The 15,733-nt window shown below is 42.2% G+C and overlaps 1 protein-coding gene across 1 annotated transcript in view; it reads left to right on the forward strand.

Moving 5' to 3' along the window:
* Positions 1–894: 894 nt before the first annotated feature.
* Positions 895–15,733, forward strand: part of DPYSL5 (dihydropyrimidinase like 5) — a 39,554-nt gene continuing 24,715 nt past the window's right edge. The window contains exon 1 of the mRNA XM_032216346.1: positions 895–1,155. Coding sequence (XP_032072237.1) covers positions 895–1,155 — 261 coding nt within the window. The remainder of the gene's footprint in view (positions 1,156–15,733) is intronic.

The raw sequence follows: 15,733 nt of genomic DNA on the forward strand, positions 1-15,733 counted from the left end.
AAATCTGTGCATTGATGAAATTTCCATCTGTCAATGACAAAAAGCCATACTGCTAGGATCTGCATATACGCTACGCTGATACGTTATGACATCCCAGAGAAAAGCTTGCAAATAAAGGCCAACACCAGCTAAAGAACTGACAGCTCTGATTTCACATTGTTGTGTATATTATTACTGTATATTTTATTCATTAAACATGAAACTCAGTCGACTGAACATTCAAAAACACATCACAAATACTATTGACTGGTGCTAATGGTTGATACAAGTTGCTGCCAGCATCTTAGGTATCAACCAAGTAACTTCTTAAAATGTACGATGTTCCGAGTAGCACAGTTTTTTGCAGTTCCGCTGGTGTTATTGCAGGAAGCTGCAATTTTTTTATGTGTTTTGTAAAATTCTTGGACATGGTACTAAGTGCCCCGACGACAATGGGTATCACTGTTACATGTTTCATCCATAATCACGTAGTTTCAATGGCCAAGTCGTGATATTTTGTGATTTCCCCCCAGTTCTTTTTCTTTGAAAAAGAAAGTCAGCTGAAGTATCACAATATCAATAAATTGTACGTTTCGGTTTTCGACAACTGTGATATCTGGCATGTTGTGTTCCAAATTATGATCCGTCTGTATTCTAAAGTCTTCAACTTCTCATTTATTATTATTATTATTATTCAACATCTGTCTATTCCTGATCCTTGAGAAGGATTTGATAGGTGGACAAAAATGTAGTTCTAGTCTAAACATCTGTATGACTCTGTAACCAATCATAATACTAATACAGTTATACTGTTAAACTCACAGAGTTGTTTGGCGATCAGCTGTTTGAACTGAAACTGTGTTTTGCCAATTCAATTTTCTGTAACCTGTCTGGTGCCTTAATTTTTTCAGAATCATGCTTGCCAATGCTGCCATAATGAGGATCCTCATCAAAGGGGGGAAAGTGGTGAACGATGACTGCACCCTCGAAGCTGATGTTTATATTGAGAATGGCATCATACAGCAGGTGGGCCGTGAACTCATGATTCCTGGCGGGGCCAAAGTCATAGATGCCACTGGCAAGCTGGTGATCCCTGGTGGCATTGATACCAGCACCCACTTCCACCAAACCTTCATGAATGCAACCTGTGTGGATGATTTTTATCATGGCACCAAGGTACGTTTCTCTTTTGTGCATGCTGTTGTAGTGGGCAGGTGGGAAAGCGGGCACTCAAAGGATTGCCTCATCTTGGGCTGTGATGAGATATTCAGCAGTTAGTTGTAGTATGTGAGAAAGATTATGGTGGGAAGACTTGAGTTCCCAATACAGAGGGTTTATGAGCAGAATGATTTATTCATGACTAAACAATGAATCCAGTAAAACATCACTGATTTCTACTGATTTTTCCTTCCCATCCATTTAACATTGAGCAGGAATAGCCAGCACTGCAGAAGATAGGCTTAAGATACAGAAGGATCTGCAAGAATTATTGTCTTTATAAAGACCGTTACAAATATTTAAACCTGGAAGAGATAATAACAGCTCTTTTTTTGAGATATCAAATCTGAATTTTAATTTAGTCATCTTCACAGTAAACTAATAATCAATGTCAGTTGGCAATTGAAGATTTTTTTTTAAAAAAAAGGTTGTTCTGGCTGGATCTTTTGCAGAAGACTAACTGTCACATAACGTACATTTTGTTTTATTGAGAATAATTTCAGTACCGTAATAATGATACTCTTGAGATGATTGAAAAATAAAAAAAATTAATACCTGCAGAATGGAATGGGAGTGACTTAATGAAAGATTTGAATACTGAATATCAGACTACGATGAAGAAGTTGACCTTAAGGACATATATTTCCATATTATGATTGAGTAGCTCTGTATTATAATAGAAAATACTTGCAGTGCAAGTCCCCACTTCCATTTCCTCCTCATTAGTCTTCAGACTAATGTCAGGAATATTCAGAAAATATTCAGATGATATTCAGAAAAATATCATCCTCTCATAACTCACAGAGGTTAACATGTACTCAAATATTCATAATTTTTATAGTTGCTGCTACTGCTTATGACTGTGCCAGCACTCCTAATTTTGAGATTCTATCTGCTGCACCACAGACAATATTACAGTAGTGTTTTAAGTAAATATGAAAGATGGGACTCTTCCCTTACACTCCTGAATCTAATTAGCTTGGTGTATTTATGAATACTGTTTCTTAATGACAATACACTTTATCAGCTTCAACAATAGCTTAATGGGTTTCTTCAGGCAGACTTGTAAACTGATGTCTAATCCAGCTGTGACCCATTCCTAGCTCCTGCTATTGTTAATTTATGGTCAATTCTTTTGTCTTACCAGAAAGTATGTAGTATCTTCAGTACAAGAGCAGAGTAAAGTTGTGAATGAGACAGTCAGTGGTTACCGCATTCCTATATTTCCAAAGAAACTCAGTATACTCCTAATGATCTAGCTCCTTGCATCCTAATCATTCTCTTGACAGTTGAGACTCAGACAGTTGATTGTCTTGACCTATTTCTGTTTCAAAATAAATGTCTGCTTACCAGGGAGGGGATATTTATTTCCATAGAATCAACATTATTTACCTCACAATTTCTATTTCAGATAATGCCATTATATATAGTTTGGGAGGGAGGGAGGGAGTTCACTGTTTGTTAAGAAATTTTATTGTACCTGCCTTCCAGAGAAGCCTTCTGCTTTTTCATTGAGCTTCTGTGTTAGTTTATTTCAGTGGTGGGTTGCAGCTGGTACACCCCGGTATGGGCGTACCGGAACCAGCCCAGAGCACCGGATACCGTTGTGTTCTGGTGCTCCAGAGGGCCTCCTGCCCAGCTCCTTATCAGTCTTTTAAGGCTTCCGCGCCTCCACGCAGGCGCATGGTGCATACAGCGCTTGCGCAACACTCTGTGGAGCAACTAGAGTATCGCAGAGGCGCTAAGACGCATGCGCGTGATGCATGCATCCCTGTGGACACCGCCAGGCCCATTCCATCGGAACCGGAACCGGATCCGGAACCCACCACTGGTTTATTTCCTTTAATTTCAAAATCACTCCATTTGCTGGATAGACTGGCTGGTGATTGCTCATTTTGAAGATGGACATTTTGATGAGAATTATGTTGACACAGTGAGCAAAACAGCTGTGTGCCTTGTCATCTTCCTGTAAGGACTCATGGCAAACTATAAGTCCCTGAAGGAGCAGGGGCAGCCTTGCAGTGGAGATCAACTGCCAGTTGACAAATTCTGGCTAGCTAATTATCTCTGGAAAAAGGACAGATTATGGTATCACTCACATGTATTTTAGAGAGTAGCTCCTTGTGAGTAGACTGCAGAAATTCAGATTTTTTTGGTTGATTCATCAGTCAAGTAGCTAAGAGTTGAGGGATTTCAATCAACCTCACAGTTATATTGTAGCTTATATAGACACAAAGTTTACCAAGCCTTATTTCTTAATCACTTTTGAAAATTGCTTAACTGTTTGTTACCTCTTAAGAACCTTTGGAGCAGCAAATTTTAAAGCATTAAGTGAGCCCCTTTTAATCCTTAGCAAAAGACGTTTTAAATACAGGTTTGAGGCTGTAATAAAAACCTATCTGCTTCTGCCCATTGTAGTTCCCTTCTCACCTCTAGAATGGTAATCTCAACTTTACTACCAGCTTTATTTTTCGGAGTATAAGATGCACCAAGATTTTGAAGAGGCAAATTAAAAAAAAGTGTTTGCACTCTGCAAACCTCCCATTTTGCGAAAACAGGCCTGGTTTTTGTCAAAAAAAAAAGAGCATGCGTAGCCTTTAGAAGGCTTACAGAATGCTCCTGGGGGCTGGGGGGCAAAAATGAGCAAAAAACAGCCCATTTTCTGCTCATTTTTGCCCTCCCCAGACCCAGGAGCACTCTGGAAGCCTCCTAAAGGCTATGCACAGCCATTTTGGTGAAGGGGCAGGGTTTCAGGAGGCAAAAAAATGCTGTATTCAGTGTATGACGAAACCCAGATTTTCACCCTCTTTTTTTGAGGGAAAAAGGTGCGTCTTATACTCCAAAAAATACAGTAGCTCTAAATTTAAAGAAAAAAAAAGATAATCAGTGCCTATCCAACATCTCTTTGCATTAAAAATGCTGTGCTAATCTATCTCATTTATTTACCATATTTTTGGGAGTATAAGATGCACCAGAGTATAAGACGCACCAAGATTTTGAAGAGGTAAATTTTAAAAAAAACTTTTTGTCCTTCCCGGCCCCCCGGAGCACTCTGCAGGCCTCCCAAACCCTCTGAAAACTGAGGCATGCAGAGTTTGAGAGGCCTGCAAAGTGCTTCTGGGGGCCGGTGAAGGCAAAAACGTGATGTGTTGGGGCTCGATCATCCTAAAGGGTAAGGCTTTTATTGATCTCAAATCTGCTTTTCTCTACCCCTTCCCACAACAGGGCAGGACTAAACATATCTCCCTGCGCTTTATTTTTTTCCCTCTTCCCTCTGACTGGAGACCACGCAGAGCTGCTTGAGCCGAGGTGGCGCAGTGGTTAGGGTGCAGTACTGCAGGCCACTTCAGTTGACTGTTATCTGCAGCTCAGCGGTTCTAATCTCACCGGCTCAAGGTTGACTCAGCCTTCCATCCTTCCGAGGTGGGTGAAATGAGGACCCAGACTGTGGGGGCGATATGCTGACTCTGTAAACCGCTTAGAGAGGGCTGAAAGCCCTATGAAGCGGTATATAAGTCTAACTGCTATTGCTAACTGCTATTGCTTGGCCCAAGGAGCGGCAATCAGCTTGCTTCTTCTCTTCAGTGAGGAGAGAAAGACACGTGGGGGCTGCTGAACTGCCGCTGCTGCGCTCGACCGGGAACGGCCCATTGGGTGAGGAGGGGGTGGGGATCCCTTTCATTTGGATTAATGGTTCCTCATGGTGGTCCCTGAGTCGCAAAAGGGAAGTCCAAAGAAGATGATCTGGCAAGGCTGCCTCCTTGAACATCCAGGCTTGTTCATAGCCCTCTTCGCAATCCCGCTTCCTTAGTCTTGGTGCAAAGCAGGTGCCAGACTCCCAACTACCATATCTCTTTGCTACATGCCAGATCTGGGCAGATTGGAGGTGCGGGTGGAGGAAGAGAAGAGGAACAGATTGGGAAGTTAAAAATCTGGAACGGGATACAATCAAGCTCCTGAGACTTTGCTGCCACCCCAAAACGCTGTTACTACGATCTCCGCTGCCTGGAACTGCCCAAGAAGGGGCAGGTGAAGTGGGCTCTGCAGAGATCGCTGTAACAGCATTTTTTGGGTGCCAACGCAGTGATCCAAAGCCAAAGCCTTTGAATCAAACTTGATTGTACCCCATTCCAGGTTTTTAACTTCCCGATCTAGCGTCCAGAGAAATCTAGTGTCTCTGAGGCACTTCTCATTTGCAGGAGGAGGTGGAGGGTGGCATATACAAAAGCCTCTGAGTGACTGGGAAAGAAAGCCGTGCTTGGAACCTGCCGAAAACCGCTGCTCGAAAACCACAGCTTTCTTCCCCAGTTACTCAGAGGCTTTTGTATATGCCACCCTCCTCCTCCTCCTCCTGCAAATGAGAGGTGCCTCAGAGACACTAGATTTCTCTGGACGCTAGATCGGGAAGTTAAAAACCTGGAATGGGGTACAATCAAGTTTGATTCAAAGGCTTTGGCTTTGGATCACTGCGTTGGCACCCAAAAAATGCTGTTACAGCAATCTCTGCAGAGCCCACTTCACCTGCCCCTTCTTGGGCAGTTCCAGGCAGCGGAGATCGTAGTAACAGCGTTTTGGGGTGGCAGCAAAGTCTCAGGAGCTTGATTGTATCCCGTTCCAGATTTTTAACTTCCCAATCTGTTCCTCTTCTCTTCCTCCACCCGCACCTCCAATCTGCCCAGATCTGGCATGTAGCAAAGAGATATGGTAGTTGGGAGTCTGGCACCTGCTTTGCACCAAGACTAAGGAAGCGGGATTGCGAAGAGGGCTATGAACAAGCCCGGATGTTCAAGGAGGCAGCCTTGCCAGATCATCTTCTTTGGACTTCCCTTTTGCGACTCAGGGACCACCATGAGGAACCATTAATCCAAATGAAAGGGATCCCCACCCCCTCCTCACCCAATGGGCCGTTCCCGGTCGAGCGCAGCAGCGGCAGTTCAGCAGCCCCCACGTGTCTTTCTCTCCTCACTGAAGAGAAGAAGCAAGCTGATTGCCACTCCTTGGGCCAAGCAATAGCAGTTAGCAATAGCAGTTAGACTTATATACCGCTTCATAGGGCTTTCAGCCCTCTCTAAGCGGTTTACAGAGTCAGCATATCGCCCCCACAGTCTGGGTCCTCATTTCACCCACCTCGGAAGGATGGAAGGCTGAGTCAACCTTGAGCCGGTGAGATTAGAACCGCTGAGCTGCAGATAACAGTCAGCTGAAGTGGCCTGCAGTACTGCACCCTAACCACTGCGCCACCTCGGCTCAAGCAGCTCTGCGTGGTCTCCAGTCAGAGGGAAGAGGGAAAAAAATAAAGCGCAGGGAGATATGTTTAGTCCTGCCCTGTTGTGGGAAGGGGTAGAGAAAAGCAGATTTGAGATCAATAAAAGCCTTACCCTTTAGGATGATCGAGCCCCAACACATCACGTTTTTGCCTTCACCGGCCCCCAGAAGCACTTTGCAGGCCTCTCAAACTCTGCAGGCCTCAGTTTTCAGAGGGTTTGGAACTCCTGAGCTAAGCCTCCTGAGTTGAGCCTCCTGAGCTGCGGGAAGTGGATGCCAGCGATGCCCTCAGGGCGATGACGTTGCGAGCGGAGAAGGCTCAACTCCCTCAGGAGCCGCCAAGCCCTTCCTGGCCTTCTGATAGCTGTGAGGATTGTGGAGGAAAGCATTTTCAGGTGGCGGATCCCCTCCCCAATTCCAAAATCAATGCTTGCAGAAGGCGCTGCCACCTGAAAGCTCTTTCCTCCATAATCCTCATGTTTCAGGTGGTGGATCTCACCAGGGGAAAAGAGAAGGCACATATGTGGTGGGAGGAGGCTCAGCGGCTGTCAGAGGAGCGGCAAGAATTTGGCGGCTCCTGGGGGGCGCCTTCAAAAGGCTTTCAATGCAATTCCCTGGGCCACTTCGGGAATCAGGCTCCATGTAGAAGTGAGGTTCCCCGCTGCCTGGAACCACCCCAAAATCCGATGCGCAGACCAGGTGGGTAGGGCTACATTCAGAATATGACACACCCAGATTTTCACCCTCTTTGGGGTGTGTGTAAAAAGGTGCATCTTATACTCCAAAAAAAATACCATACCTATTACTGTATGAAAGTTTTTCAGAGGTAATGGTGGGCTGTTCACTCTTCCTCAGTGAATAACTCCTGTTTCTTTATATAGCAAGAAGAATACATGGGAATGAAAAATGGGGAACTAAAAAAAAAAGACTGGGAATAATCCAGGGAAGAGTCAGGAAAGAACCAAAGAGTAGTAGAAAAAAGGAGCACAATTTTCCAGTTATGATAGTGTATGAATTGAAAGTTCACCCTGTAAGAGGGAACTCATAAAAACTAGATTATGTTCCAGCATCATTTGCTACATTCACTTTTTATAATTCATTTTGGCTTCATTGCTTGGCTTTTTTTGTTAAATTTGTTGCTATTGGAGCAGAAAATTATGTGTTCAGAAGTATGGATTTGTTTCAGAAATATGGATTTCTGTTTTCAACTGTGACATGTTCACAGTTTGGGGCCGATTACATGTCTTTGGATCCCATTAGTATGCTTTTCTGGGGATACATAGCAACAATGTGTGCTTATTATGGCAGTCATTTTTTCTGAAACTCAAAATATATCCACCTTTATTGAAATATTGTAATGCAAATGGGATTTAATAGAATGTCTTATTATATGGTTTCTTTTCCAGAGGATCCCCCTCTCACCTCCCTCCGTGCTTCTTACATAGTGAGAATGAGGATAATTTAGGAGTGAATACCTATATAATTCTTAATTCTTGAACAGTCATGATTCACCAAAATTATCAGCTTCTTTTTATGCGCACCTTTTCTCTGGGTTTGCATATGTGAATAGAGAGTATGCAATCTCTGCCACAAATCTTCCAGATTTTTACAATTTGATGTTAGCCTACTTTTGGGGTAGTGCCTTGATAATCCTTCTGGTGGGCACCTTATCAGGTATACTTCCCTGATCCTGATGCATGAGAGAGCCAAGGCTACCAAAATCTGTGCTGCTTTGGTGATTATTAAAAATATAAAAATTGAAATAATTTCTACAGTGTAACCTCTTGATCACTTCATGTATAGTTACATGACTAGGTGTTCCTTAGAAAGTAGAACAATTTTATTAAAAAAGCAAATTTTATTTTAAAAGAACAAATGTAAAATTTCTTAGTAAATTTGGGTTTACAAAAGTATGTGCAATGTTTCAGGTGGACCACAAGATGGCAGTGGTCTGCTACAAATGGTGCAATTTCCTTTGGGAAACAGGAGAGATGCTACCTTTAATAATACAGATTACACAAATATTCCAAATAAAATTAATAGGCAAAGACAAGAAGAGCAAAAAGTAACATTAAGTACACAACTTCCTGTAGTAGTCCAGAAAAACGAAATATTTAGCCACCCTTAGGTGGGGATTCAAAGAATCTTAGCACATTCTCTAGCTGGACATTCAACTTAGGTCTATGAAAGTAGAAAACTCTTAAAATTTGTCCCTTCTGTGATTTAACAATGAATGTCTTTTCCCTGAAAAGTCTACTTTGATCAGAGTCTGGAGAAGACAGCTCTTAGTTTAATTATTTTTTCACTCCAGCATGCACCTTGATCTTGAATAGGCTTTAGATATCTCCCTTTGTTTTTCAAGCACTCAAAAGTGTCAGAATAGATTATACAATATAGGCGAAGCCAGATATTTATGTTTATTCTGCATAGCTCAAATGATGTAACCTCATGTTTATATTCATAACTTTTAAACTATGTTAGTACAGAGCTTTGATTTATTTCCCGAAAAAACTTTTGATGAACTACATACGTACTCCCAGCCAAGGGAGGAGTTGAGATTATTTCTCTGCCTACTGAGAGAGAGAGTACTTTTCCCTTATGAAGATAATGATTCTGTGTTAAAAGGCAAACTGAAAGTCTGATTCTGTTTGCTAGTTGACATTCACAATACTGGCTTAATTCTAAATTTCTGGTTGATCCTGAAACTATGGTAGCTGGGGATAAGCTTGTGCACTGTTAATCTTCATTAGGCTATAGAACCTATTTATTCACTAAACTGGGAACCTAGTTTAATTAGTGTATCATTCATTATATTAACTCAGATATGAATTGATTCAGAATTGCTACATGTGTTGCTTATAAAATTCCAAATCTCTAATTAGCTATTATTAGATAGTCTTTACCAGGTTATCAAAATTCATTCATTATCAACTGAATCCACTCCAGTATTCCTGGAAAGAAGAATTGGAGTACAGATAACGTAATAAGTAAGCAATGCAGTAAACAGCCAGCCAAAAAGAATGGATGAACAGCTGGCTGGGACATAAATGATGTCCTTACAAAAGAAGACCAGAAGGAAGGAGCCTACGTTTGTTAGGTGGTGAAGCATTCTGTATCCTTGGTGCCATGCTGGAATAAGCTTGGGTACACCAATAGGCCAGGGAATGTTAGCTGCAACGTCTTTGTGCTAAACATTTCTATTTCTGTATTTGAATCTCAGTTATGAGCTATGGATTCAATTATGGACTGTAATTAAATCTTAAATGTCTATCCTTCAATAATTATTGACTTATGTGTTTGAGAAACAAATTACTAACAGAACAGGTTCTTGGGATATGCACAATCTTTCACATTATTTGTGATTATTATTTTTCATGTCAAATGATTGATGGAATTTCTTTCATATGAATGTTTGTGCTCCAAAATAAAGTTAATCCTTCAGGTATCAAATGGTCCATGAAAGGAAGTTTTAGTTAGCTGTAGCTTCATACAGTAAATTAGGACCTTGGTTGAGGGAGATTGTATGATCTATTGTGAAGCTTCTGCTCCCTTTCTTCTCAAGAGGGAATTATTCATATTCATCCATCTCTTGCATGTAAGTCTTACAGGAGACCAACTTACTTGTGACAATAAGTAGAGGTACTATGTGTGGGAAACAAAAGCCAAGTTAAGGAATGATGATGTTTAGAACAGTAGTAACACAGCAGCTTATATTAAATATTTGATTCTACTTCCATAAGGCACAAGCACTATTCTTTCTTTGATCATCTTCTAGTAACAATGTATTACCCCTAGAGCATTTTGCATTGGTACCTCACATGCAAACCTGATTAGATACCCCTAATTAAATAATATAATTCTCTGCATCTCACCCATGGTTAGACTCTTGTAAAAGGCATATACATACGCTTTGCTCAATGAGAAACAGCTGTGGGCATTTGCCATTCTGTGGGAGTAATCTAATGTATTCTTCCAGTAGAATGCCAATCTGAGAAGGGGAGGAAGCAGTTGGGGCCCCACTTTCTTGGTAAAGGAAGGCAAACTAAATGGTTTGAAATCTGTGCACTTATTAGAGTTGCCACTTTTATACTCATCTTGTGATACTTTGGTACTGGTATCAGCAACACCCCATGAATGGAAAGCAGTCATCCTACTTCCTCTTCCTAAGATAGAAAGAAATCTTCACTAAAATTAATAGTCTGAGATGAAGGAATAGTCTGAAATAAGTTAACAAGTTTATACTACTAGTTTATAAGACTTTTAGCCATTCTGGAAAGAAAGAATAAAGTAGGAAGGTGTAGGCATAATATTGGTAACTATTTTTGGCAGCTGTCTATATCCCTAATTAAACTGTGGGTGGGGTGTATGTTGTTCATTGAGGCGGCATCAACTGTCTTATTTTACTTGGAAACCAGCATATAAGGAAGATTAGGTAATTTACTGTGGAACCCGGAGAAGTAAAAAAAAGGGTATTCTTTCATATGATTTCACTGGTTGTGACATAGAAGTAGCTTTAGCTTTCATCACCTTGGAGGACAGCCTGGCCAAAGCCCAATTTCAAATGCTAGTGTTCCTACTTTATAAAATAGAGTATCTGATAGTGTTGTTATTGTTAAACCAATTTATATAGCTACCCATCTCACAAGCAAGCAACTTTTGGCAGAAATGCCCCCTTTTTAAAAAAATAGCTTGAAGCTCATCTGCTTGCTGCTGCTATCTTCTCTTGAGGTTGGCAGGAGCTGTCCAGACTCTTGGTGCTGAATCCCTCTGTACTCACTAGACAACAGCAAGATGTAACGAGTTGCTACGAAGCTTAGTGGTGGGATGAAAATGTGGCATTATGTCCTTTTTCCTTACCTTAGCTTTTTACAGCCTTAGTATAGAACCTGAATTCTGATTAACTGTAGATTAAACTTCAAATCAATTTGTCTATATATTTTTAGAGGATGAGAGATTGTGCATAGGTGACTTCCATTATCAGAATTATCCAATCAGAATGGCCATTGCTAAGAATTCTAGGAATTGAAATCCACAGGCTTTGAGGGTACACACTCAGGTTGTAAAAAGCTGCTCAATAATATTCCCAGACCTTTTGCTATGGACTGAACTAAGAGTTTTGCTGGCACAGTGGTTAGAATGCAGTGCTGCAGGATGACTCACTGCTCACTTCAGGAGTTTGAGTCTGAACGGCTCAAGGTTGACCTCAGTAGGTCGGTAAAATGAGGACCCAGATTTTGGGGGGCAATATGCTGACTCTGTAAACTGCTCAGAGAGGGCTGTAAAGCCCTTTGAAGCAGTATCTAAGTCTAAGTGCTCTTGCTCTTGCTAACTTTATAGATGAGTCTCCCTGAATTGTATCTTCCACAAGAAAGATTTATTTCAGGTCTTTCACCAGTGGTGGAATTCAGCCAGTTCGCACCACTTTGGGAGAACCAGTTGTTAACTTTCTGAGCAGTTTGGTGAACTGGTTGTTGGAAGAAATCATTAGGACAGAGAACCAGTTTTTAAATTATTTGAATCCCACTACTGTCTTTCACCAACAACTTACTTTCTTAAATGACAAAGACAGTTATGTGGAACATATTTAAGTCTTAATAAAAATATGAAAATATAAATATAGGTTTCTGCCTCATATTACATATACACTCAACTATTGCCTATCTGGCTACTTTTCATAAGATGTGTAAATTAGTGTCTGATTGCTTCATGTTTCAAGAAGCTTAATATGGATCAACAGTTACTCTTCCTTGGACACATGCCTAAACATCGTAACAGATTCAATGTTGAGAGTTATTGATTCTGTTACTGGAAACTAGCTGTGAGCATGTGAAGAGGTAATTAGCTTTGGAGAGTGATCCTCAGATGGGAGGTGGTAGTTGAGAGGCAGTAAATGATTGGATTTGAACAAGATTGTTGTGACTACACCAAATTATTCTTCTGATTATCAATTAAAAAAGACCCCCTGTTTTCTACTGTGTTTCCCTGAAAATATGACAAGGTCTTATTTTCTTTTTACCTACAAAATATGCTTTATTATGGGGAGAGGGTTTATTGTTTTGGGGTTGCCGGGCAGCTGCTCTCTTGTGAGCGGGCTCCCAAAGAACCGGGCACAGCCTAATGCGGGAATGGCTGTGTTGCGCTGTCGCAGCAGCGCAACACAACAGCCATGAAGCGACCATGCTCACAAGCAGCCAACCGGCAAACCCCCTTTGCAGCCGGGCACAGCGCCATTCACTGACCTAGGGGTATTGCCAAGCCGCGTGAGCGCCTGTTCGCCACCGCCCGGCTCCCACGACTTGGCGCTTTCCAAATGCCAGTGAATAGCGCTCTGCACGGTTGGAGGGGGGGTTGTGCGAGCGGCTGTTCCGCTCTTGCTCACCCACCTCCTAATGCATGGCCCAGCCCTCATTACAGAGCCAGGGCGCCACCACCATCCCAGCCTGGCTTTTTCTGTGGCTTCCAACCCGAGTCTTTCGGCAGTGGCCGCTCTGGATGCATGCTCTATGGCTGTATGCTCTGCAGGCAGCTGGCCCACAACCATAGACCATGCGCCCAGAGTGGCCACTGCCAAAAGACTCGGGTTGGAAGCCGCAGAAAAAGCCAGGCTGGGATGGCGGCAGCAGCAGAGGTGCCCTGGCTCCATAATGAGAGCTGGGCCATGCATCATGAGGCTGGGAGGCGGGTGAGTGAGAGCGGAACAGCTGCTCGCGCAACTCCCCTCTCCAGCCGTGCAGAGCGCCATTCACTGGCATTTGGAAGGCACCAAGCCACGGGAACCGGGCGGTGGCGAACAGGCGCTCACGCAGCTTGGCGATACCCCTAGGTCAGTGAATGGTGCTGTGCCCGGCTGCAAAGGGGGTTTGCCGGGTGACTACTCATGAGCGTGGTCGCTTCATGGCTGTTGTGTTGCACTGCTGCGACAGTGCAACATAGCCATTCGCCCATGAGGCTGTGCCCGGCTCTTTGGGAGCCCACTTGCAAGAGAGCAGCCGCCCAGCAACCCCTCTCTTCAGCTGGGCACAGTACTGCTCACCATCCTAGTGGTATCCCGAAGGCGCCAAGCAACGTGATCACCTTTGCCTCCTCCCAGGTTCCTGCAGCTTGGCACCTTCAGGATACTGTTAGGTTGGTGAGCGGTGCTCTGCCTGGCCGGAGGTGGGGGGGTTGTCCAGGGGGCTTATATGCGGGGGGGGGGCTTATATTTTTGCCCACCAGAAAAATGTGGCATGGCTGTATTATGAGGACATGTCGTATTTTCGGGGAAACATGGTATTTTTAGGAGTAAAAATGGCATTTACTGCAAATAAAAGAAGCGCCTAGCTTTTATTAATACAGAACACTGACTAGATCTCCTTTTAAAAAAATAAAAAATCTGTATCTTTTCTCAGTCAATTTCACATAAATGCCAGTTTACTATTTGAGAATTACTTGCACAACAATACCAAATAAATGCATCATTATATCAGTTGCTGCTTTCCATATTCTAACTCCCATTTACAAACTCAGAAAATATATATTTATTATATAGTTGACCATGACTACAGATAGATAAGCTACAACTCCAGCTCATAATGTGGGGCTGCTACACTACAGCTCATAAACTGGTCCAAACACTGTTAAGCTTTTGTCTTCTCCATTTTCTCCTTCCCCACTATTTGCTGAAACTTCTCCTTTACCTCACCTCTAGACTAATAAGTGAGGGAAATTCATTTCACACATCATATTCAATAGGCTTCAGCCTTGTGTTCAAAATAATTCTTATCTAAAATTAATTTGTTGGCAATTCTGTCCCAGTATTTATGTTGGGTTTTGCTTCAATTTCTAATGGTTTCTCCATGTGGTTAGAAAACTAAGGAACTTATCAGTCCCATTTTTTTCCTGAATGGAAATGGAGAGCAATGGAGTTTTCTGGAAGTCTTCCAGAAGAAATATACAGTAAGGGTTGCTAGTAGTTAGATTCTGGAGGTTAAGCAGTAATAAACGGTCCTATCTGATACATTGCTTGCCAATAGAAATCAGAAGTGAAGACCATCTCCTGACAAAAACTGAGATTGTCCTAAAAAAAAACCTCCTTGCCTGAAGATTTTAGACAAGTAGCTGTCAACACCCTGTCCTCGTATATCAGTCCACTTGTGATGTAAGTTGAGGACAGGCATCCCTAGAAGCCATAATAAGGAGGTCATTGTGTCTATGCCTTAATTTTCACCTGATCTTGAACTTGTACTCTTCTGGTCTGGGATAATAAGCCTGTTTGCAACAGATTTTGTGCACATACTTTTATTGTATATGCTGATGCATATCCTGAAACTTCATCACACAATATCATTGGGTTTGGGGCTTGTCACCATTTCACTCCAGTGTTTCTGGGGTTGCAGGGCCTGGTTAATAGGTTTCAGTTAAAAGCAGAACCAAAACCTAAAAGCAGAATGAAGTACATGTAACATGTTTTTTTTTTTTACTGAGCAAAGCAATAATGCAAATGATGAGGTTAGCCTGGCAAGAAACCAGAAGTGGTTGTTATGACAGAAACCATTCTGCTCAAGACAGTCCTCATGAGACACTATGCGCAATTGCCTGCAATGTCAGGTCAGATTGATGGCGGTTTAGCCCAGAATGCCGCCTGGTAGAAGCTCTTCTCCTGGATCTCAGGCAGGGTGGGATTCATAAAAATCCAGGCAGTAAAACATGGATTATTCAGTATTCAAAGCAGATCCTTTTGTTTGAGCAAGTTATTATATAGCTACTTAACATATATTATAACATTCTGATTATTTGAGATAAGTTATTGGCATGTTTAATTTGTAATAGTGGAGCCAATTAAATGCCTGCCTTGTCGAGGGAGAGGGGACTAGTGGTCCCTGTCAGAATATCCTTTTTTTTTCTAGCAATGATATGTATTATAATTCATTAGCATCTCAAATCCCACGAGCTCCCTACTTCTGATCTGAACTTTACAACCTACTAGAAACTAGCCAGATGTTCATAGCTGTCAGGCTGTATTCTCTGGAGCGAGCAATAAATCATAGATGTTTCCTGCTTCAGCTCAGCTCTTTATCTAGACTTGTGAAAGCCTCGGATAAGGTTTATTTCCTGAAGACAAAAACAAAGGCATTCAAAACGGCTGATTGCCCCACTGCAGTGGTACAAATGATTATTATGACCCTGCAGTGGTTTAAATTAACAGATTCCAGATTCTTGGCATGGTGTTTAGTGGCCTTGAAGCTGGACGGTTTTATTTTTACCAAACAGCTCTGCTGGCTCGGGCCTAGCT

Source organism: Thamnophis elegans, chromosome 4 (assembly GCF_009769535.1).
Source record: "Thamnophis elegans isolate rThaEle1 chromosome 4, rThaEle1.pri, whole genome shotgun sequence".
Lineage (NCBI taxonomy): Eukaryota > Metazoa > Chordata > Lepidosauria > Squamata > Colubridae > Thamnophis > Thamnophis elegans.